This window comes from Perca flavescens, chromosome 11 (assembly GCF_004354835.1).
Source record: "Perca flavescens isolate YP-PL-M2 chromosome 11, PFLA_1.0, whole genome shotgun sequence".
Taxonomy (NCBI): domain Eukaryota; kingdom Metazoa; phylum Chordata; class Actinopteri; order Perciformes; family Percidae; genus Perca; species Perca flavescens.
The window spans coordinates 1,659,148-1,683,226 of NC_041341.1; the positions used below are offsets into that span (position 1 = coordinate 1,659,148).

A 24,079-nucleotide genomic window follows, 5' to 3' on the forward strand; every position below is an offset into this window, starting at 1 on the left:
TATCCTTTAATGCCTACCTAAAACAAACTTCAAGGACTACCTTTTTCACTAGTGTTACATTGTAAAAAGACACATCCTGTCTCAAAAATGCAGAAAAACTAGTCCATGCATTTATTAGTTTGAGGCTGGACTATTGTAATTTATTATCAGGTTGCTCCCAGAATACCCTAAGGACTTTCCAGTTGACTGGCTCCCTGGAAAATCTAGAATTGAATTTCAAATCATTCTCCTGCCCAACAAACTTTAAATGGAGATGTGGGAAAATGTATTTCTAGTTGAGCTAGAAGTACATCATAAGCACTCAAACAGGAAAAGTTGATTATAACCAACAGTTGGGGTAAACAGGTCTGTGCAGCATCTCAAGCCATATATTCAGCACTGTTGAACTCACAGTGAAGTGTCTGAACTGTGCTGTTGCAAATCATCCCTTTTAAAATAAAGTAACAGAGCTATTTAATTGCAATAAGTTTTGGCCCCAATGATAACTGACAAGCAGGCATAATCCATGCTAAAATCAGGACAATTTTAACAGTTGTTATTTCTCATGATGGTTGAATATTACAGATGTTTACATATAGACACATATCTGTCATAGGCTATGACTGCCTAACGGACAAATTCTGAAACACCTAGAGTGTAATATACAAACCACTGAAAGAGACAGGCTGAGAAAGATATGATCGTTTTTTCATACAAAAAGTCAATCAAAAGCTTTGGATAGATCGCAGTGCTGTAAAGAACAGAATTGATTAACAAAGCTGCAATGAAAATCTACATAGGCTCATGGAGGGATTTGTTAATCACTATGATGCACACAATAGTGGATTTACTTCAAATAATCAGAAGATATGCTGTAAACATGATCACAAAGTAATGATATCTGTATTTGTGCATTTCCACATGCTCATCAAAAGTTATATGTCATTTTTAATTTATTATCCATTAAGGTTGTCCAAAACGAAATGTTAATGCAAAAAACTGGTATATTACTGTCAATCTAATATAACCTGAGATTGCCTTATTCAGTCTTCAGTACCTGAACTTGGTCCAGCAAACAGAAATTGAAGCTGTTTGAGTGTGTGAAACGTTTTTTTATCAGACTGTTTCAACCTCCATGGATTTCATTAAACTTTCCAAAGGAAAAGCTACTAACATGTAAACAACTTGATCATACTCTGGAGGCCTGGGGCCCATTCTTCGTACGTCGCTAACTCACTTAGCTGGATTTGATTGTTGACGATTTGGCATGATTTTGGATTGTTTAGTTCTTCGACGCTCATCCTGGACTTGCTGTCATAGCAACAGGTGCGCAATCTTAAACCTGCTCGCAGGCAGGCTTATTTCATGTCAACATGATTAGATCCCGGCTATATAAACCATGTTTGGCCGGTTTTACGTCAGGAACCTGTTGCTGAAAGTGCCAGAATAATTCAAAGAGCTTTTCGAATCAATCGCGTTTTGCGAGATCGACATGATCCTTTAGCGCAGCGTGACAATCTATTGATTGAGAGATATTGTTTTTCTCGGGAGGGTCTCATCTACATTATCAACTTGTTGGAGCCACACGTTAAAAGTTTGACTCGTCGGAGTCGGGCTTTAACAACTGCACAAACAGTTTGTATTGCTCTGCGATTCTTTGCGCGTTGCACTTTCCTTTACACCATTGGAGATGCCGAAAACTAAAAGTGCTGTATGTTGTGCCATTCGCAAAGTTTATCTGGCACTCAAACAGTTTTTAGGGGGTTTTGTCGTATTTCCAAGCCACTTAAGACCATAGGCTGTGAAGCAAATTTTTTTTGCCATTGCAGGTACATAATTGTTAATGAAGATCATGCAACCATGATCATGCCAAAAAGTAGCCTGGGATTTACAGTATTTGTTCCTCAGACTTCCCTAACGTGATTGGTGCCATAGACTGCACACACGTCCCCATCAAGGCCCCACCTGGCCCCAATGAAGGGGATTTTGTGAACAGAAAGGGATTCCACAGTGTAAATGTGCAGGTAAATTACTATTACAATTCTTAATATTCCAGATTAGAAATATACTGTATATATAAAAATAATGTAATCAAAAAGTATGCAGTTGACTGATTACCAATATTTTAGATGGTGTGTGATTCCATGTTCCACATCACAAATGTGGAAGCCAAATGGCCTGGTTCTGTGCATGACTCCAGGATTTTCAGAGTCACATTTATGCACATTATTTGAACGTGGTAAGGAAAAGATTATATTTCAAGCTCACTTTATTACATAATTTTATTCTGAGCCTAACAAAACTGCATTTTCCAGGTGCTTACGACAGGATCCTGCTTGGTGACAGGGGCTATGCCTGCAGGCAGTACTTCATGACGCCATTCCCTGACCCAAACCCTGGACCACAAACCCGTTTCAATACAGCTCTAACCAGGACAAGGGCACGCATTGAAATGACCTTTGGGCAACTAAAGGGAAGATTTCAGTGTCTGAAGGGTCTGAGGGTTGCACCTGACAGGGCCTGTGACATTATTGTTGCATGTGCCATCCTCCACAATATTGCCACCATCAGAAAGGAGAGGACCCCTGTGGTGGAGGTGCAGCCTGATGATGACCTCCAGCCAGTGCACTTGGACCAACCTAGTGGCAGAGCTGCACGGGACAGAATTGTGGAACACCATTTTTGAGTTATTTGTTTTTTATTTATTTATTTATTTATTTTTTTACACACAAAAACCTTCTTTAAATGAATATTTGGAAGAAAAGACAACATGCTTCGTTCATTGAGTTTTATTTCAATTATTGTTTGTCTTGATCAGCCAGTGATATGTATACTGTATATATTGTTATCCAAGGTTAGCAATAGTACTCTTTGTGAAAAATAGTGTTTTAGCATTTACTCTGAAATTCCTTTTGAAGCAACTCAATCTCTAGTGCTAGTTTTGTCTTCTTTAAGGCGTCAAGCTCCATTTCTCCCCTTAATTTTTGTTTTTTAAGGTCAAAATACTCCATTTTCTGTTGAAGATGCCGTTTGTATAGGGTATGGACATCACCCTGTGCCATTCAGAAAAAAGAAAAATGAACACAAGCCTCATGCAACAGAAATAAAAAGGAAAAGTAGACTGCTCACCTCTGTATCACTTCGTGCTGTAGGCCTGTCTGTAGGCGTTTCCTCCTGCAACTCATATTGCAGTCAGACATAATATGCACACGACTAAAAATAAAATAAAGTTATTTATGCACTTACAAGTACTTCCTCCAAAGGACAGTCATCTGAGAGGGTTTCTTCACTGTCCTGTGCAAAATAAAAATGGGTATTACAAAGTGTTGCACTCTTTCCTTTTGATGTAAAGTTAAAAAACTCCACTTACTGCACATATTTCAGCCACCACTTCCTTGGGAACAGGTAAAAGTGTTGGTGTATTATGTAAAACTACACAAAAGAGGAGAACACAATGGCATTACAATGAAGTACACTAGGGGAAAATATGATCAATAACATACTGCAAAACATTAGTACATTAAGTTATGCAGTTTTCACCTTCACAAGTCAAAGCAATTGACTCAATATTTATCTGTTGAAATGACTGTACCAGCCATTTGGATTATACTGTAGACATACTTAATTTAATGCAGCAACAAATTATTTATTTATTATTTATTATTTAGACTTTGAGGTGTTCCCTGGCGTTTTAATTATTGTTTCGAACTCAGCATACCCTTCCAGTAATAGTTCTTGCTCTGCTGCGTTGAAAAACTGAGCGCGCTCTTTGGCCATGGTGAGCAGATAGCAGCGTTGCTGATCAAAGTTTCTGCTATCGATACATATCCCCTTTTAAACAAGCGCATGAACGCGCAATTATCTCACTAACTCAATCCAGCTATACTAATCATCAACGGCAGGTGTGTTCGAAGAACCTAATTAGCCAGATCATGATTAGCACGATGATATCATCTAGGATGTGCCATTTGATCTCGGATGTTTTAAGCAACGTACGAAGAATGGACCCCTGAACTCATATATGTTGTCAAACTTTGTTTGCTCAGGTTATGTGACTCTGTCATAATCAGAAAGACAGAGACATCTGGCAAGGTAAAAGGAGCATTCATAGGTCCTCTAATATCGCAAGTTTGGAAGTTTATCTGACTTCAGTGTGTTCATGATATCATCTTATTCATGTTAACACTGAATCCTCAATGCATTCTAATGTTATTCATGGTGTTCCACAAGGCTCTGTGCCAGGACCAATTATATTCATATTTGCTTGATACCTATATCCTGTCAATCAAGCCAGAAGAAACCAATCAGTTAGTTAAACTCCAAGCATGCATTAAGGACATACAAACCTGCATGACCTACAATTTCTGATTTACAGGTTGTTAAAATATGTCCCTTAAGACTCTTCAGTTGGCTGGCTCCATGTACATCCAGAATCAAATTTAATGTCCTACTCCTCACCTACAAAACTCCTATTGGTCAGGCACCTTAATGTCTTAAAGAGGTCATAATACCCTTTTGCCCCACTAGAACATTGCACTCCCAGAATGCAGAGAGACTTGTGTTTCCCAGAGTCTCCAAAACTAGAAAGGGAACCAGAGCCTTCATCTACCAAGCTCCTCTCCTGTGGAACCAGCTCATAGTTTTGGTTGGATTGCTCTCTCACCTGGATCACGGTGGCAGCCGCTGCAATGTTCATGCTCAATGCCCAGTACTACTACTACAGTTATTATCATAGTTATATTATCTTTACTGTTACTATACCGGCCACTGTCAGAGATGGGGACTCAAGTTTGAGACTCGGACTCGAGTGCGACTTAAGTCACACACACAATGACTTGAGACTCGACTTGAGACTCGTCCTCGAAAGACTTCAGACTCGACCTCGAGCTGCGGGACTCGTGAACAATGTTTATTTTTAGGAAACGTCTGATGAGCTCGCTATACCCCTCCCTCCGTTACCTATAACCTGCGCGGACACATGAGAGGACACACAAACAAACATGTCGAATGCACCGGCCGCTGCTGCCATTCATCGTAAGCTTTGGGTTCAAAAACTTTAAACAAGACGGCCCAAACAAAAGAAGCGGGATTATTATATTATTATATTATTATACAGGATTATTGTTGATCATATAATGTTACAGTTTCATTTAGTTATAACGTTACACTGGTTTGAGAGTCTGGGATGTGTTGACTTACAGTAGTTTATAAGGTATGATTAGTTGCATAGGCAGTGCACATTACATGGATCTGCCACTAAGTAAATAACAAATAATTGAGGATTCTCTATCATAAGGAAGTGCACTGTAGTGTGTTAAAAATTTCATTTGGTTGCAATAGTGTTTTGCATTTAGCTACACTGTGATGTTTTGCAGTTTTGCACTAAATAGGAGTATGTCAATTTTAGTGTTGCGAGTTATAACATTTTCTATATTTGGTCTTATGGCCCCACAGAGACAGCACAATAGGAGCCAAGGCCTTTCATTATAATTCTTCGACAGACAGGGACTCCTTTTTCTTCAGAACCTCAATTTTTGGTCTGTACTGTACTGTATGTTCAAGCTACAAGGCAAAATACAGATATTATCTTAAAGGTAAAGCATTCTTGGTGTTTCTGTCATGTTGCAATAGTCTGTTTACACTGATTATATACCAAAATCAAAGCGGATACTGTATACTGATAGATAAAGGAGTCATAATAACACATTACATGCTTTGAATTCCTTATATATAGCTATGCAGTGTTCTAAGCAGCCTGGATGGGTCGCTGTACGTGATGCAACACTTATTATAACCACAAGAGACTTGACTTAGACTCTAGCTCAGAGACTTGTGAGCATCTCTGGCCACTGTTTATAATGTCAATTTATTATACACACAGCTATAATTATAAGTCATGGCATTGCCTCCCTGTACATTTAAGAATATTATAGAACATAGCTTCCTGCAACTCTTGGCCTCTTAGATCCTCAGGACAATTGCTTTAACTGTTCCACAGTCAAGGCTTGTGGGCAAGGGAGATCGGGCCTTTCCATTGGCAGCTCGAAAACTTAGTAATAACCTTCCGCTTTAAAATAAGTGTTTCCTGTACATTGACACTTTTTAGGCACAAGTCAAGACATACATGTATACCATGACATTTGGTCAATCTTAGTGATTTTAACATTTTAGTATTTTAGTATTTTAGTATTATTCCTGGGACAGGACTTTAAGGAAAATATCCCTACCTTTACCTTTAAGGACGGTTGTGTGTAGAACAGTAGCTTTGGATAGGGAATGACAATAATATTAGAAATTTTAAGAATATAAACAGTTCAAAAAATCCAAAATAAGTTAAGTTTTTCACAGTGCTGGTTTTCTTGTTTGTCATGAGCTAAAGTCTTCAAATCGTGCTAATAAACATAAACACAGAATATGAAAGCAACAATAATATGGTTTCTTTTTTTTTCCACAATGAAATTATTATTATTGTTTACAATATTAATCATTTACATACAATTTATTACAAATTAGATTAAAAAATAAATAAAGAGAAAACTCACAGGTATGCACACTTGTGTTGTTGATTTAAATGTCTTGGAATGTTATCAGAAGACAGAGATAAAATAGTACTAATTCAAATGTCAGTGCTGACAACAAAATTATATTTTTCTATGGAAACAAACTTGAAAATTTGGTATGCATTTTGTGATTACATCATGATAGACAGATTAAACAATGTGTTGGATTTTTTAAAGATCAGTGGAAAAAAATTGTACATCATTCTGATGGAGCTAACGCTTTTTATTATGTTGAGTCTATTAGAAACAAATGCTTAAATTAAATACCTGCCAAGAATGTTTGCATTATGAAGTTGTAATTAATGTACACAGTTTAAACAGTATATTAGTTTAATGTGTCTTGACTTAATCTCTTCACGTGTTTATAAATTTCTTTCATTTTCAGTCCATATGAGAAAATTAAAACAAAGAGTACACAATAATTTGTAAAGACATCAGACCACTTTGAAGAACAATCTCTTGAGGAGTTTATAAATTTCTTTCATTTTGAGTCCATACATAATTGGATTAAAGAGAGGATGATAAATTACTAGTTGTAAAGACATTATTAAATGTACAGTTTTAGGGAAATCAGTTTCCAGTCGAGCTAGAAGTACATCATATGACATAAAACAGGAAAAGTTGATTAGAACCAACAGGTGGGGTAAACAGGTCTGTGCAGCTTTTCTCCTGACTTCTCTACTACTTTGATAGGTTATTATAAATATTCTGGTGTATGTAAAAAGTATGAAGAGTAAAGGGAGAGGTACACTAATTACAAATACAATCAAGCCATATATATTCTGGACTGTTGATCTAATACAGTGAAGTTTCTGAATTGTGCTGTTGCAAATTATCCCTTTTAAAATAAAGTAACAGAGCTTCTTATTTGCAATTAGAAACGGTCCCACTGAAAACTGACAAGCAGGCAGAATCCAAGCAAAAATCAGGAGAATATTAACAGTTGTTTTTCTCATGATAGTTGGATATTGCAGAGGTTTACATATAGACACATATCTGTCATAGGCCATGACTGACAACAGGAAGAATTCTGAACCCCCTAGAGTGTAATATACAAACCACTGAAAGAGACAGGCTGAATAAGATATGATCTGTTTTTCTGATAAAAAGTCAATCAAAAGCTTTGGATAGATAGCAGTGCTGTAAAGAACAGAGTTGATTAACAAAGCTGCAATAAAAATGTACATAGGCTCATGGAGGGCTTTGTGAATCACTATGATGCACACAATAGTGGAATTACTGCAAATAATTAGAATATATGCTGTAAACATGATCACAAAATAAAGATATCTGTATTTCTGCACTTCCACATGCCCATCAAAAGTTATATATGTTACATTTAATTCATTATCCATTAACATTGTCTAAAATAAAATTGAATAAATAAAACAGGTATATCACTAGAAGTCTTATATAACCTGAGTTTGTCTTAGGAAGTCATCAGCTCCTGAAATAGATACCCAATGGTGTGGTCCGGCAAACACAGAAATTGGATTTGTGATCCGTCTGAGTCAGTGGGAAGTTTTTATCATACTGCAGCAACCTCCATGGATCTCATTAATCTCTCCAAAGAAAAAGCTGCTAACTTGTAAACAACTTGATGAAACTCTGGAGGCCTGAACTCAGATGTTGTTAAATTTTGTTTGTGCCGGTTATGTGACTCTGTCACATTAAGAATGACAAAGAGCAATGCAAGGCAAGGCCAACAGTGCTTGCACATGCTCATCTATTGGTCCCATTTCCTGAGTTTGGAAGATGTTAATCCGACTTTGGTGTGTTTATGATCTCAGTTTGTTCATGTTAATAATTGATCCTCCATGAATTCTAAAGTTTATCATCAATTATATTGACCTTATATATGGTTTCTATTCTGAATAGAATTTAGAATAGAATCTATTCTAAAACATACTGGCAGCCAGTGTAGAGACGCTAAGACAGGTGATCACATCTTGGTTCTGGTTAAAAGCCTGCTCATTCTGGAGTTGATTTACAGATTTTTGTTTCAAACAAGTAAAAAGACTGTTGCAATAATCCAGGCATGAGCTAAAGCAAGTAAAATAGTCTCAGCGTCTTTAAAAGTTATCGAGGATCGTATTTTTGAAATGTTTCTAGGATGATAAAAAACATGATGACATTCTCTTTAGAACTGGGAGCTTGTTTCACAGGAGAGGAGCCTGGTAGCAGATGACTCTAGCTCCCATTCTACTTTTGGAGATTGTAGGAACCAAAACCAACTTTGCATTCTGGAAGTGCAGTATTCTAGTCCGGCTATTGTGTACTATGAGCTCTCAAAGATATGATGGTGCCTGACTATTATGAGTCTTTTAGGTCAGTAGAGGGTTTAAAATTTGTCAAGCAGGCGTTTTGGATCTGGAGTCTTAAGAGCATTAGACATCATACACACTGCCTGCATCGGCCATCAAATGCGGCCAAAATGCAACGTTTCGGCCGCACCTTTGCCCAATCATTTTAAAATTGGGATAGTGCGATTAGTGGAGGCCAGGGCAACGTCATTCAGAGTAGCTGTATGTTCAGATAATGAGGAAATTGTAGGCCATCCAGATTTTTATGTCCATAATGATTAACTAACAGTTTTTTCTGGTTTGCATTATAGATATAATTGGGTATTATCTGCATAACAGTGAATGTTTGTAGAGCGTTTCCTAATAATTTTCCAAGAGGAAGCATATATAAGTTGAATGGAATTGGTCTAAGCACAGAGCCCTGTGGAACACCATGGCTAACTAGTTAAATTGTTATAGTTCCATGAAAATCTGGTCAGTAGTTTTATAAGTAATTTTGCTGACAAACACATAAACAAAACAAACAGAGAAACCAAGCAGAAAACATAACCTCCTTGGAAGGACAACAAATAATAGATTGTATTTGCTTGCACAATTATAGTTTTGGTTTTGTGGTGAATTTCCCATTGCCTAATGTGTTTTTCTGTGTTACACAAATTCTGACCTTTTTAGATGATTACCCGATTAGAGCAATCTCAACTGTTGCTTACTGCGGTTCTGATGTGGGCAAACAGAAGTCAGCTAGGACTTCTTAAAGGAACACGCCGACTTATTGGGAATTTAGATTATTCACCGTAACCCCCAGAGTTAGACAAGTCGATACATACCCTTCTCATCTCCGTGCATGCTGTAAGGCTGTCTGACGGCTCCAGCGGCATCAGGCCAGCACAGAACATGCAGGTGAATGGTTCCAGTAATCTTACTGCTCCGAATAAGTGACAAAATAACACCAACATGTTCCTATTTACATGTTGTGATTTGTAGAGTCACAGCGTGTACAAAAAACAACGTAACATGAGACACAGCCACCTTCAATGCCTAAACAAACCGGGAACTATATTCTCAAGAGTACTTTGGCGGAGTGATATGCTCACAGCAAGCCTGTCTGAGAATATAGTTCCCGGTTTGTTTACTGTTAGAAGATGGCTGTGTCTCATGTTACGTTGTTTTGTGTACACGCTGTGACTCTACATATCACAACTTGTAAATAGGAACATGTTGGTGTTATTTTGTCACTTTTGTCACAATTTGGAGCAGTAGGATTACTGGAACCATTCACCTGCAGGATCTGTGCTAGGCTAAGCTAATGCTGGAGCCGTGAAACAGCGTTACAGCACGCACGGAGATGAGAAGGGTATGTATGGACTTATCTAACTCTGGGGGTTACGGTGAATAAGCTAAAGTCCCAATAAGTCGGCATGTTCCTTTAAGAAGACTCAGATATGCTCAGACTCAGTCTGAACCACAGATGCAGCTACCAGCATAAACTATCCCAGAAAGGAACTGGCATGTGGCCAAGTTGTCACCCATATCTTCCAGTTCTCTCTGACCCACATAAAGCATGTAATGACAGTGATGACTCCACTGACTCAACAAATTGGCAATCAGAACTTGGTACGAAAATGAGGCCACATATTAGCAATGGCATGGGCTCCATCTGGGTCAGTTACTCTAACAGCAGTCTGGGTACAGCTCACACTGACGCTCATTAGAGTACATTCAAGAACAAATGAAGAAAGAGAGACTGGAGATGTTCTAGTGTCGTAAACTCAAACATTACAAGCATCAGCAATGTAAGTTTTGGAAATAATTAATTTGTTCTCGGAAATAGCTGGTCCCAAATAACTAGTTTTTAGCAAATGGTGCATATACTGTAAACTAACATTTATTCAGAACCCGAGGAAGCGCAGTGTCAAATGTAAGTTGTTTGGATAAGCATGTCTTAAGCAGTGGCGGCTGGCCAATAGAGGGCGCTAGGGCGCCACCCCCCCCCTTTAGCCACAAAAAAAGTGTTTTTAAATAAAAAAAAAAAAAATAATAATAATAATAATAATAATGATGATAAAAAAAACATCAGTATGTCAATATTTGTGTGTTTGAAATATGGAATGCACCCAGTAATATGTATAAAATACGATAGAAAATCATATTCGCAACCTTTCCTCTGCCTGTCTGGACACCTTGTCAGCTATGGGGCGATAGAGAAAGCACCCCTAGGAGGCGGGTCTATGTAGCAGTTCAGCCAATTGCTAATTTAAGATATGAATGTATGACAAAAATTTTAGCCAATCAGCGTTCTTAAATCGAATCCAAGAAGGGCGATTATTTTATCGCCCCAAGCTCGCTTCTGATAAAATAAGGACCGGGCTCTATGGACGCCATTTTTACTAGACGACAATGGCGAGCGCGAACGATACTCCAAGACCCAACCCTAACTCGGTGAAATCTCTCCTCCAAGATCCGTTTGAGAGGAGAACTTTGTCGGAGAAAGTTCGGGTGAAAGAGCTGGGCCCAGATCAACTGACCTCTCAATCCGACAGCAGGCTAGCGAGAAAGGAAAGCAGTATATACGCGGAATCTCCCGTAGCTGGTACACCAGGAAGGCTTGGCTAGCTGGATGCACTCATGCTAATGCTTTATTTTGCTTTCCGTGCTTGCTTTTTAAAACGACGGGGATAGATCCAGCATGGACAGTTACCGAAGTGAAGGATATGAAGCACCTGTCAGAGAAGGTAAAGAAACATGAGAACACCAGGGCACACATGGATAACTCTGTAAAGCTAGCCACATTAGGAAGGGTAAACATTGCTATGGAGCTGGATGACGGCCACAGGATTGCGGTGAGGAAACATAATGAGGAGGTGGATAAAAACAGGCACATTTTATCCAAAATTATCGATTGTGTGAAGTTTTGTGGGGCTTTTGAGTTGGCCTTGCGTGGGCATGAGGAGACTGACTCCTCGGACAACAAGCCGATGCCCCACAATGCAATGCGGGCATGTCACGTGGAAGCAGCCATCAGGCATGCACAGACTAGCTTCGGAGCCTCATGCTGCAGTGCACGTGGTGAAGGTGAGACCAAAACGTCCATTCAGAACCAGAGCTTACTGCCATCAGAGCACAAAGGAAAAAGCAAAGTCTTTACCTGCAATGCTCAATCCCTACTTTGCTACTAGAGATTAACTCTCAGACCAATATGTGAGAATATACAGGGGTCCTCACCGACGGCTAGTGCCTGTGGCCCTGAGAAAACAGCACGTGGACCTGGCACATGAAACTCACCAGGGTGTTGTACGCACCAAACAGAGGCTGCGAGACTTATACAGGGGGCCGGCATGGACATGTGGGTGCAGGATAGCATTAGTGCATTTGTGACCTGCCAGATGAATGATAAAAGTGCTGAGACGCATGATCACCCACTTCAGCTAGTTCCACTGCAAGACAGTCCATGGTAGAAAGTTGGAATTGACATCGTCGGACTGTTTGAGTCAGCGAACTGGGACTGCCGACATGCAGTGACACTGATTTAGTGTTAATTTCGTCTGATGAAACGAGACTAAATATGTTCGTCAACGACCTCTTTTTCCATGACTAAGACAAAACGTTGATGAAACTGCGCTAATGTCCAAAAACGCTGACTAAGACTAAATTAACATGCATTAATGTTGATGAAAAAAGACAAGACTAAAATGTTTTGCATAAAATAAAAACAAAGATAAAATCTCTCTTCATTTTCGTCTACAATCGTCTATTTTTCTATCAAGAGGTAGAATATTCAGCTATTACTAGGGTTGGGTCCGAGACCCAGTGCTAATACGGCACCGACCAGTTCCTTAACGATCGTTATCTACCGGACCGAATAGCAGTGCGGATTTCGGTGCCACTTAAATGCCTGTGCTTCTCTCTGATGCTCCTAAACGGACGTTAGAGGCAACCGAAACATCGCTGTACGGGACGCTAGTTAACAATATACCTGGCAGCAGGTAGCATTAGCCTACCGTTAGCTAGTTAAAACTACACCTGACAGCAGGTAACGTTAGCCTACCGTTAGCTAGCAGCTGGAGTACACATGGTTAAAATGCTGACAGCTAAACGGTGTAAAAGTTTCTCAGTATTTCACTTAGCAGGATTCCAACAGAGGGACGTACGACAGTCTGCAGCTGCCTTTGTCTGATGCATAGACAGGTCAAACTCGCCTCACCAGCCTCGTGCTGCGTTCAATGTTATTGTAATATACCCTTTTCCCATTCAGTGGTTGTTTTTGTCATTTAACAGGAATTTACTGGTGAAATAAGGAAGAAGCTTGATATTTATACAACTTTATATCATACTATTTGACTGAAATGTTTATCAGAAATAATCTCAGAAATAATTTGTTATTTAAAAAAAGACTAAAACTTGACTAAGATACCTTGAGTTCTCTTTTGACTAAAACTAGACTAAAACGACAAGACTAACAAAAAAAAAAGTGTGACTGACTAAATATGACTAAATCTAACATGGACATTTGGCACAAGACTAAGAGTAAGACTAACTGAAAAATAGATGAGAAAATTAACACTACACTGATTGGCTTGACCTTTACCTACTCCATCACAACCACGGCTGTCACCACCTTCCTGTATACTGTGTTGGCCCACTTCAGCAACCCCACAGAAGTCATTAGAGATAATGGGACACAAGCGAGTTTGCAGAATTTCTGGCAGTGAGAGACATTACAGACAGCAAAGTGTCTTTGTGTTATCCACAAGCAAACAGAGCCATTGAACGCTGGAACCACTTTCTTATAGAGACACTTCTTACTGCCGAGCAGGAGAGGAAATCATGGAAACCATTCATACAGGATTTCCTACTCACTTACCATGCAACTCCACACAGTACAACAGGGGTGTCACCATATGAACTGATGTTCAACAGGAAAATGTGCACAAAGGTGAACATCTGTCCAGCAAGCAAATGTACCCTGCTGCCGGAGAAGCAGCTGCGCCTCCAAACAAAACGCATCAAAAGCCTACAGAGATGTGAGGAGAGGTGCACAAGTACCAAGGATCAAAGAGGGTAAGAGTACGGAAACCCTTCCACGTCAAGAAAGGTCTGTCAAAGTTCCATAGACCTGCCAGGGTGGTACTGACAGCTGGTGCAAGTGCATATGTGCTGGAAGATGGACATACATGGAACGCTACTCATCTCTCTTTGGTTCCTGACAGAAACCATTGAAAGTCCATTTCCAGTATCTGAGCCAGGACCTGCACAACTGATGAATGGTGACATTCTGAAACCCATCAGGGTCAGAAAGAAGCCTGCATGGCTTGCCGATTATGTTCAACAATCCTTCTCGTGGCCTTTGGGGGGGAACTATTGAAGAGGAAATAAAAACTGTGAAATGAGAAAAAATACAAGGACATTCAAAACGTGACTGGAAGCGAACGATAATTTGAATGTTGTTTTTGCTTGTGAAATAGTTTGCTTAATTCAGCTTAAATTAAAAGCTACTGTTAGTAAAGTCGTATGATATACATTAGGTTGCCTGCTATAACTGTTAAATTGATATTTAGTTTGTTTATGCTATGTAAGGGTTAGGGTTATAAGGAAGACATTTAAGTTGGCATTAGGCTACAGCCGAGGTCTAAGAGGGGAAATACTGTATATTGTGTAATGAGTTACGGGTTAAACCACTTGATGTCACTGTAGACCACAAGACATTGTACTGCATGTTTTGTAAGACATTGTATGAGAAAGAAGAACAGTAAAGCTCAAAGATGCTAAGGTCACTTCTGCAGTTAAATGATTTACCCAACTAAGAAACCTCACAGTGCTGGTTTTCTTGTTTGTCACGAGGTATAGTCTGCAAATAGTGCAAATAAATAAAACATATCACAGCAAAAATAATATGGAATCTTTTTTTAATTATTCTTTTTTTACAATGAAAAAAAAACACATTACACTACTAAACCCTAACGTACTTTATATTGCCAAATCAGACACTAAAAACAAGTTAAATAGAAAACTCACGATAATATGCACTCATGTTCTAGGTAGGCTCTTGCATTCAGGGCTGTTGAATTTAAACATCTTGGAATTTTATCTGAAGAAATAGAAAATACGGTACTGATAAAAAAGTCAACAATGGTAACAACGTTCAAATTTACTACAGAAATAAACTTCAGTTTGCATTTTGTGATTACATGATAAGATAAAAAATAAGGTGTTGTATGTCATTGAAAAAATATTTGACTTCACCTTGTTGACGCTAACAATGTTTAAATACTTCCCAAGAATCTTTTAGCTATTATTATGTTGTAGTTTAGTTTAATTTGTGTCAACTGAACAATCTCTTCAGGTGTTTAAAAATGTCTTTCATTTTTAGTCCATATATGATCGGATTAAAAAGAGGATGATACAAAATCATTTGTAAAGACATAATTAAATAAACAGTTTTGGAAAAATCTGTTTCCAGTCGAGCTAGAAGTACATCATATGTACTCAAACAGGAAAAGTTGATCAGAACCAACAGGTGGGGTAGACAGGTCTGTGCAGCTTTTCTCCTGACTTCTCTACTACTTCGATAGGTTATTATAAGTATCCTGGTGTATGTAAAAAGTATGAAGAGTACAGGGAGAGGTACAGCAATTACAAACACAATCAAGCCATATATATTCAGCTCTGGTGAACTCACACATTGAAGTTTCTGAACTGTGCTGTTGCAAATGATCCCTTTTAAAATAAAGTAACAGAGCTTTTTATTTGCATTCACTAACATTCCCACTGAAAACTGACAAGCAGGTAGAGTCCAAGCTAAAATTAGGAAAACATAAACAGTTGTCTTTTTCATGATAGTTGGATATTGCAGAAGTTTACATATAGACACATATCTGTCATAGGCCATTGCTGACAACAGGAAGAATTCTGAAATGGCTAGAGTCCATCCATCCATCCATCTTCGTCCGCTTATCCGGTGTCGGGTCGCGGGGGGAGCAGCTCCAGCAGGGGACCCCAAACTTCCCTTTCCCGAGCAACATTAACCAGCTCCGACTGGGGATCCCGGCGTTCCCAGGCCAGGTTGGAGATATAATCCCTCCACCTAGTCCTGGGTCTTCCCCGAGGCCTCCTCCCAGCTGGACGTGCCTGGAACACCTCCCTAGGGAGGCGCCCAGGGGGCATCCTTACCAGATGCCCGAACCACCTCAACTGGCTCCTTTCGACGCAAAGGAGCAGCGGCTCTACTCCGAGCTCCTCACGGATGACTGAGCTTCTCACCCTATCTCTAAGGGAGACGCCAGCCACCCTCCTGAGGAAACCCATTTCGGCCGCTTGTACCCTGGATCTCGTTCTTTCGGTCATGACCCAGCCTTCATGACCATAGGTGAGGGTAGGAACGAAAAACTGACCGGTAGATCGAGAGCTTTGCCTTCTGGCTCAGCTCTCTTTTCGTCTGGCGGTGCGATAGATTGAATGCAATACCGCACCCGCTGCGCCCGATTCTCCGACCAATCTCCCGCTCCATTGTCCCCTCACTCGCGAACAAAACCCCAAGGTACTTGAACTCCTTCACTTGGGGTAAGGACTCATTCCCTACCTGGAGAAGGCATTCCATCGGTTTCCTGCTGAGAACCATGGCCTCCGATTTAGAGGTGCTGATCCTCATCCCAACCGCTTCACACTCGGTTGCGAACCGATCCAGTGAGTGCTGAAGGTCGCAGGCCGATGATGCCATCAGGACCACATCATCTGCAAAGAGCAGCGATGAGATCCCCAGCCCACCAAACTGCAACCCCTCCCCACCCCGACTACGCCTCGATATCCTGTCCATAAATATTACAAACAGGATTGGTGACAAAGCGCAGCCCTGGCGGAGGCCAACCCTCACCTGAAACGAGTCCGACTTACTACCGAGAACCCGGACACAGCTCTCACTTTGGTCATACAGAGATTGGATGGCCCTGAGTAGAGACCCCTCACCCCATACTCCCGCAGCACCTCCCACAGTATCTCCCGGGGACCCGGTCATACGCCTTCTCCAAATCCACAAAACACATGTAGACCGGTTGGGCATACTCCCAGGCTCCCTCCAGGATCCTTGCGAGTGAAGAGCTGGTCCGTTGTTCCACGACCAGGACGGAATCCGCATTGTTCCTCCTCAACCCGAGGTTCGACTATCGGCCGAACCCTCCTTTCCAGCACCTTGGAGTAGACTTTACCAGGGAGGCTGAGAAGTGTGATACCCCTATAATTGGCACACACCCTCTGGTCCCCCTTTTTAAAAAGAGGAACCACCACCCCAGTCTGCCACTCCTTTGGCACCGTCCCAGACTTCCACGCAATGTTGAAGAGGCGTGTCAACCAGGACAGCCCCTCCACACCCAGAGCCTTGAGCATTTCTGGACGGATCTCATCAATCCCCGGGGCTTTGCCACTGTGTAGTTGTTTGACTACATCAGTGACTTCCGCCTGGGAAATCGACGACAATCCCCCGTTATCCTCCAGCTCTGCCTCTAACATAGAGGGCGTATTAGTCGAAATGGCTAGAGTGTAATATATAAACCACTGAAAGAGACAGCCTGAATAAGATATGATCTGTTTTTCAGATAAAAAGTCAATCAAAAGCTTTGGATAGATAGCAGTGCTGTAAAGAACAGAGTTGATTAACAAAGCTGCAATAAAAATGTACATAGGCTCATGGAGGGCTTTGTTAATCACTATGATGCCCACAATAGTGCAATTACTGCAAATTATTAGAATATATGCTGTAAACATGATCACAAAATAAAGATATCTGTATTTCTGCACCTGCACATGCCCATCAAAAGTTATATATGTTACATTTAATTCATTATCCATTAACATTGTCTGAAATTAAATATTAATGAATAAAACAGTTAAATTAGTAGAAGTTTCACATAACCTGAGATTGCCCTATTTAGGGATCAGTACCTGACCTTGATACACACTGGTTTGGCCCGGCAAACACAGAATTGGATCTGTGACTTGTTTGCGTTTTTTATCATACTGCATCAACATCCACGGATCTCATTAATCTCTCCAAAGGGAAAGCTCCTAACATGTAAACAACTTGATCAAACTCTGGAGGCCTGAACTCGTGTTGTTAAACTTTGTTTGCTCAGATTACATGACCTTGTCATAGTAAGAATTGCACTCTTAAACCCTGTTCTACGGTGGCCCTGAGAGGCCACAGCACGCAACAATAAGACAACCCGTGCAAATAAGACAACACATGCAAATAAACCACAGCAAGCAACAATAAGACAACACGTGCAAATAAACCACAGCACGCACTAATAAGACAGCACGTGCAAATAAACCACAGCACGCACTAATAAGACAACACGTGCAAATAAGACAACACATGCAAATAAACCACAGCAAGCAACAATAAGACAACACGTGCAAATAAGACAACACATGCAAATAAACCACAGCAAGCAACAATAAGACAGCACGTGCAAATAAGACAACACGTGCAAATAAACCACAGCACGCACTAATAAGACAACACGTGCAAATAAACCACAGCACGCACTAATAAGACAACACGTGCAAATAAAACAACACATGGTAGTCCATTAGCCCAAAAAAAGGTGACTTTGCGCGGGTATGGAGTGCTGTGGGCTGCCAGCCGTGACTGAGCTCCATCTACCTCACACCGGCCGGGGTCTGTGAAGGAAGGCAGGCCGGGCGCAAGGCAGCAACACAGGCAGCACCGGCCGCTGAACTCCGACACACAGTCTTACCAAATTTGCAATTGGCCATCAATTTTCGTAAAACGGCCCATATTTGAGCTTTATATAGTTGATTTCTCGTTTAAAAAAGTCTCAGAAGTGAAGTTAATAACGGAATAGCCCGACAAACAATGTATAACTTTGCAGTGAGACCTGCTGTCGAGTCTCCCATGTGTTTCTATGTAGTTTGCTCAAACCAATCAGCGCGCAGCTCATTCTAAATATTCATGAGCATACCATATTTGGAAGAAACGCTCTTGTTCCAAATAGAGCCATATTCACAGGGTAGTTAAGGGCCTAATAAAATAGCATTCAGGCAATTTTAAGCCCAACCAATGTTACATACCCTATTAGGAGACCTTAAGGAATGGTGTAAAATATCCTATATAATCATTCTATCGCCCCTTTAAATAGAAAATCGCGACAAAATTAAACTGTATTTGCGTGTGCATTTAGTTTTGTTGGAGCTAAATTTTCCATCCCCAGATGTGTTTCTTCGGGGTTACCTCCATGACCGTGCCTACCATGAGGAGTAGGCATGGAGGAGTTGTGAAATAATTGTCTTGATATCACACAGCACATAAAATTCTTGTTCTGATGTTTGTTTTGCATGCTTAATTGTTCCTGTATTCTTGTTTGACTTCATACAAATCAAACAATGGCATTTCACAATTATATTATGTTTACATTCTTGTCTTTTCATAGTCATAATTCATATTTAATAATAAGCTATTGCACTGTTCAATCCCTGCACTGTTCACTTTTGCACTACCACCATTGCACACCATAGCACATTATTATGGTCATTGCATCACATGGTCAGTCCATAACAGGCCTTTGTAATCACTTCATAAATTGTTAACTCTTTACAGTTCTATGAGTAATTTTTTGTAATTATTATTTATGTGAGATATATGTGTGTATGTGTGTTTGTTGTTTTATGGTTGTCTAAGCTACTGGATGCTTAAAAATTCCCTCGGGATGAATAAAGTATCTATCTCTACATCTACAACAGAGATAAAATGTTTGTTTGGTAATTACGACAGAAAGTATAGGCTCAATTTAACATCAACACAAACTTCATTTACAATGTACATGCTTGATGGTAGCTTTCTTTCTCAAAGAACAAGAATTTTAAGCGGACAATGAAAATGTTTAAATTTATGTCTATTTCTTTAATAAAAGGGTGTGAGGAGACATTTACAAGCAAAGCAATTTAATTTGTTTTAATACAAAAAGTATTGTAGTTTTTTAAGTATTTCTGCCTTAAACTGCATTTCTTCATCAATTGTATAATTGTTTTTACATTAAACTAATCTAAACTTCATATGTCCCGATCCGGACCTATTCTCATGTTGGCACACCTATCTCTACAGCGCTGTCGAGCAGTGGTGCTCAAATTTCATGTCAGCCCCCCTAAAAATTATAATTAAAAATTATACGTCTCAGCCCCCCTAAAAATTCTAATAATAAAAAAATTATTTCAAGTTAGAGTTCGTGAACTTGTCTGTTAGTAAACAGAGGGCAAACAATTACAGGTTCAAAGTAACATGTTTAATATTCTGTGTCACTGTCGCCAATGCTATGCACCTGTAACCCAGTCAAGGAAAGTTTGATTTTCTATTTATTTCTTGTTTACACATCATTATCATTTCATTTGATTCTGGTAGTCCATAAAGGGACTTTTTCATATGTTCAATGTTTTGCATTTATCCCTAAAGGTCTGATCCTAGAATCACCCGTGCTGTGGAGTAAGGTCTTAAAACATTCAATGGTCAATTTTGTTTTTGAATATGGAAAATTCAAAGTCCAATGCCAAGGAGAGCATCTGCTGAAGAGTAAAGACATTCACACCAACTGGATGGCAAGCCCAGCTACAAAACCTTGTACTGGGGACCATACCAACTGAAGTCCCTTCCTCGCTTCCCGTTGTGGTAGGATGGACATGGGGTCCACATTTTGACCTTTTTTTGGAGCTTTTGGGTGCACAACTTATTATTTTGTTTTATATTGGGTAAACTATATTGAGTCAAGAGGCCAGTGTCTCAAATGTTGTTATTTTCTCAAGTGCTTCATACACCTGATCATTCATATGTGTACTTCTGTTATAGCCTCGCTACTGAAATTTAGATCTCAGGCTCCTGTCTTCCCGTTTCTTCTGACAATGGTCCAAATTCCCTTCTTCATTGAACAGTCTGTTTTCATATGTTTTATTTAGTGTTTAATTTTTTAGAAGGTACAAAAAACAATATAACAAACTCACAAAGCCTAAGCAATCAAAGTTTAACAACATCTATGAATTCAGACCTCCAGAGGTTGATCAAGTTGTTTACATGGTAGCAGCTTTTTTCACTGGAGGGTTTAATGAGATCCATGGAGGTTGAAACAATCTGATAAAAACTTTCCAAGAAGTCAAGCAGGTTCAGGTTCCAATTGTATTAATGTCAGGTACCGATGACTGAAAAAGACCTTCTTGGATTATATAAGACTTTTTTATTCATTAACAAATCGTTTTAGACAAAATAAATGGATGATGAATTAAATGTAACATATATAACTTTTGATGGGCATGTGGAGTTGCAGAAATACAGATATCTTTATTTTGTGATCATGTTTACAGCATATATTCTAATTATTTGCAGTAATTCCACTATTTTGGGCATCATAGTGATTAACAAAGCCCTCCATGAGCCTATGTACATTTTCATTGCAGCTTTGTTAATCAACTCTGTTCTTTTCAGCACTGCTATCTATCCAAAGCTTTTGATTGACTTTTTATCTGAAAAACAGATCATATCTTATTCAGCCTGTCTCTTTCAGTGGTTTATATATTACACTCTAGGTGTTTCAGAATTCTTTCTGTTGTCAGTCATGGCCTATGACAGATATGTGTCTATATGTAAACCTCTGCAATATCCAACTATCATGAGTAAAACAACTGTTAATATATTCCTGATTTTAGCTTGGCTTCTGCCTGCTTGTCAGGTTTCAGTGGTAATATTACTGAGTGCTAATAGAAAACTGTGTAACTTTATCTTGAAAGGAATAATTTGCAACAGCACAGTTCAGAAACTTCACTGTGTGAGTTCAGCAGTGCTGAATATATATGGCTTGATCGGTTTTGTATGTGATTCACCTTTGTCTTTACTTTTCATACTTTTTACATACACCAGAGTATTTATAATAACCTATCGAAGTAGTAGAGAAGTCAGGAGAAAAGCTGCACAGACCTGTTTACCCCACCTGTTGGTTCTGATAAATTTTTCCTGTTTGAGTGGATATGATGTACTTCTTCCTCGACTGGAAACTGATTTCCCCAAAACTGTACGTTTAATAATGTTTTTACAAGTTATTTTGTATCATCCTCTCTTCAATCCAATCATTTATGGTCTGAAAATGAAAGACATCTATAAACACCTGATGGTATTGTACTGCAAAATTGGCCATTATATTAAATACTAATAGGAAATGTACAGTCAGTGTTGTGTATAATAATAATTCTTGTTGTGACATAGTATTTCTGTGACCCTTGGAAGGTATTTAATGTGATGATTTGTTTCTTTAACATAATGCACAGAACTACTCCAGCAACAATAGGTGAACGTGTCAGCATTTTAAATAAACATCCTTGAAAGCAAGAGCAAGTGCTCCAAACTGTTATTTGATCCTCTGAGAGGCAAATAGGATATGCCAGAAAAAAAACAGAAAAAAACTCACTGTTTACAACAAGGCAATAACACATGCAAGACAAAATACACTTCTCAAAACTGATAACCAACATACATAATAACCTTAACTCTATTTGTAATCCTGCTTGTGGTGTTTCCTCACTGTAAAATGATAATATTTATGATAGCGTTTCCTCAGCTCCTGTTTTTATTTTTAAGAAAAGCAGATCAGAATCAGAAGATTATATTGTACAAAAATGAACAACAGAATTTTTAGGAGCAGTTCACCCAGTAAACATACATCTGAATCTAAAAAGACAAGAAATAAATAGTAAAACAATACAATCATAAAATAGAAAAGAAATGCTGTTATTGACTGTTTTGTAGTTACGCTATCGCTTTGTGTGGTTTCTCTGAAGCCCTTTGTTACATTTTATATGTATGAAAAGTGCTTCTTAGTGCTGCATTTGACGCTATTGACCATTCAATCCTGTTACAGAGATTGGAACACTTAGTTGGCATTAAAGGAATTGCTCTAAGCTGGTTTAAGTCCTATTTCTCTGATCAATCTCAATTTGTTAATGTTAATGATAACTCCTCCAAGTACGCAAGGGTTATGCATGGCGTTCCACAAGGCTCAGTGCTTGGACCAATTCTATTCTCCTTATATATGCTTCCTCTAGGCAATATTATTAAGAAACACTCAATTAACTTTCACTGTTATGCGGATGACACCCAATTATACTTGTCAATCAAACCAGACGAAACCAGTCAGCTAGCTAAATTTCAAGCGTGCATTAAAGGTATAAAATCCTGGATGACCTATAATTTTCTGATGTTAAACTCTAACAAAACTGAAGTTATTGTGCTGGGCCTCCGAACTTCATTATCTAAAGATATAGCTACTCTGGATGGTGTTGTCCTGGCCTCCAGCACTACTGTTAGAAATTTAGGAGTTATTTTTGATCAGGATATATCCTTTAATGCCAATCTAAAACAAACCTCAAGAACAGCCTTTTTTCATCTTCGTAACATTGCCAAAATTAGGAATATCCTGTCTCAAAACGACGCTGAAAAACTAGTCCATGCATTTGTTACGTCCAGGCTGGACTATTGTAATTCCCTACTGTCAGGTTGCTCAAATAAGTCCCTTAAGACTCTCCAGCTGATCCAGAATGCTGCAGCACGTGTTCTCACAAGAACTAAGAAAAGAGATCATATTTCTCCTGTATTAGCTTCTCTGCACTGGCTTCCTGTTGAATCCAGGATTGAGTTTAAAATCCTTCTCTTGACCTACAAAGCTCTAAATGGTCTAGCACCATCATATCTAGAACAGCTCCTAATACCCTATTGTCCCACTAGAGCACTGCGCTTCCAGAATGCAGAGTTACTGGTGGTACCTAGAGTCTCTAAAAGTAGAATGGGAGCAAGAGCCTTCAGTTATCAGGCTCCTCTCCTATGGAACCAGCTCCCGATCTGGGTTCAGGGGGCAGAAACTGTAATCGCTTTCAAGAAAGAACATAAAACTCTTCTATTTGATAAAGCTTATAGTTAGGGAGTGAGGAGTTGCAGTGTTCACCTAACTGGCCCAACTGCTTCTCTTCATAATTGTTAGATTAATAATACATAACAAAGTAGAGGGAGGCAGGCCAGCCAGCCCGATCCGGCAGGGGGAGAGTTCTAAGCCCGAAAAAGCTACCTCTCCTTATGACCGGTCTCTCTTAGTTACGCTGTTATAGTTACGCTGTTATAGTTCTAGACTGCCGGGGGACTTCCTTCCTTTGACACACTGAGCTGCTCTCTCCTCTCCCTTTCTATTACTATTATTATTA

The 24,079-nt window shown here is 39.3% G+C and overlaps 3 protein-coding genes across 3 annotated transcripts; 1 reads left to right on the plus strand and 2 right to left on the minus strand.

Annotated features, from left to right (window-relative positions):
• Positions 1-6,973: 6,973 nt before the first annotated feature.
• LOC114564223 (olfactory receptor 6N2-like) lies at positions 6,974-7,894 on the minus strand. The gene has a single exon (XM_028591465.1). It carries the CDS (start codon positions 7,892-7,894, stop codon positions 6,974-6,976), a length of 921 nt encoding a protein of 306 aa, XP_028447266.1.
• A 5,533-nt stretch (positions 7,895-13,427) lies between these two features.
• LOC114564224 (olfactory receptor 2T27-like) lies at positions 13,428-17,512 on the minus strand. The gene is made up of 3 exons (XM_028591467.1): positions 17,372-17,512; positions 15,351-15,764; positions 13,428-13,481 (listed from the first exon to the last, which is right to left on the minus strand). The coding sequence occupies exons 1-3, from the start codon at positions 17,510-17,512 to the stop codon at positions 13,428-13,430; spliced, it is 609 nt and encodes a 202-aa protein (XP_028447268.1).
• Positions 17,513-21,105: 3,593 nt separating this feature from the next.
• Positions 21,106-22,041, plus strand: LOC114564225 (olfactory receptor 10J4-like). The gene has a single exon (XM_028591468.1). The coding sequence runs from the start codon at positions 21,106-21,108 to the stop codon at positions 22,039-22,041; it is 936 nt and encodes a 311-aa protein (XP_028447269.1).
• Positions 22,042-24,079: the final 2,038 nt, after the last annotated feature.

What these genes read in the sequence shown, in the direction of transcription:
- LOC114564225 (XM_028591468.1), top strand. Translation starts at nt 21,106, where the DNA reads ATGGATGATGAATTAAATGTAACATATATAACTTTTGATGGGCATGTG.
- LOC114564223 (XM_028591465.1), bottom strand. Translation starts at nt 7,894, where the DNA reads ATGGATAATGAATTAAATGTAACATATATAACTTTTGATGGGCATGTG.
- LOC114564224 (XM_028591467.1), bottom strand. Translation starts at nt 17,512, where the DNA reads ATGTACATTTTTATTGCAGCTTTGTTAATCAACTCTGTTCTTTACAGC. An exon ending in TTCAGTGGTTTATATATTAC is followed by an intron (nt 15,765 to 17,371) that starts ACTCTAGCCATT and finishes ATGGATGGATGG; the next exon opens with ACTCTAGCCATTTCAGAATT. An exon ending in CCTGTCTACCCCACCTGTTG is followed by an intron (nt 13,482 to 15,350) that starts GTTCTGATCAAC and finishes GGGTTGCTGAAG; the next exon opens with TGGGCCAACACAGTATACAG.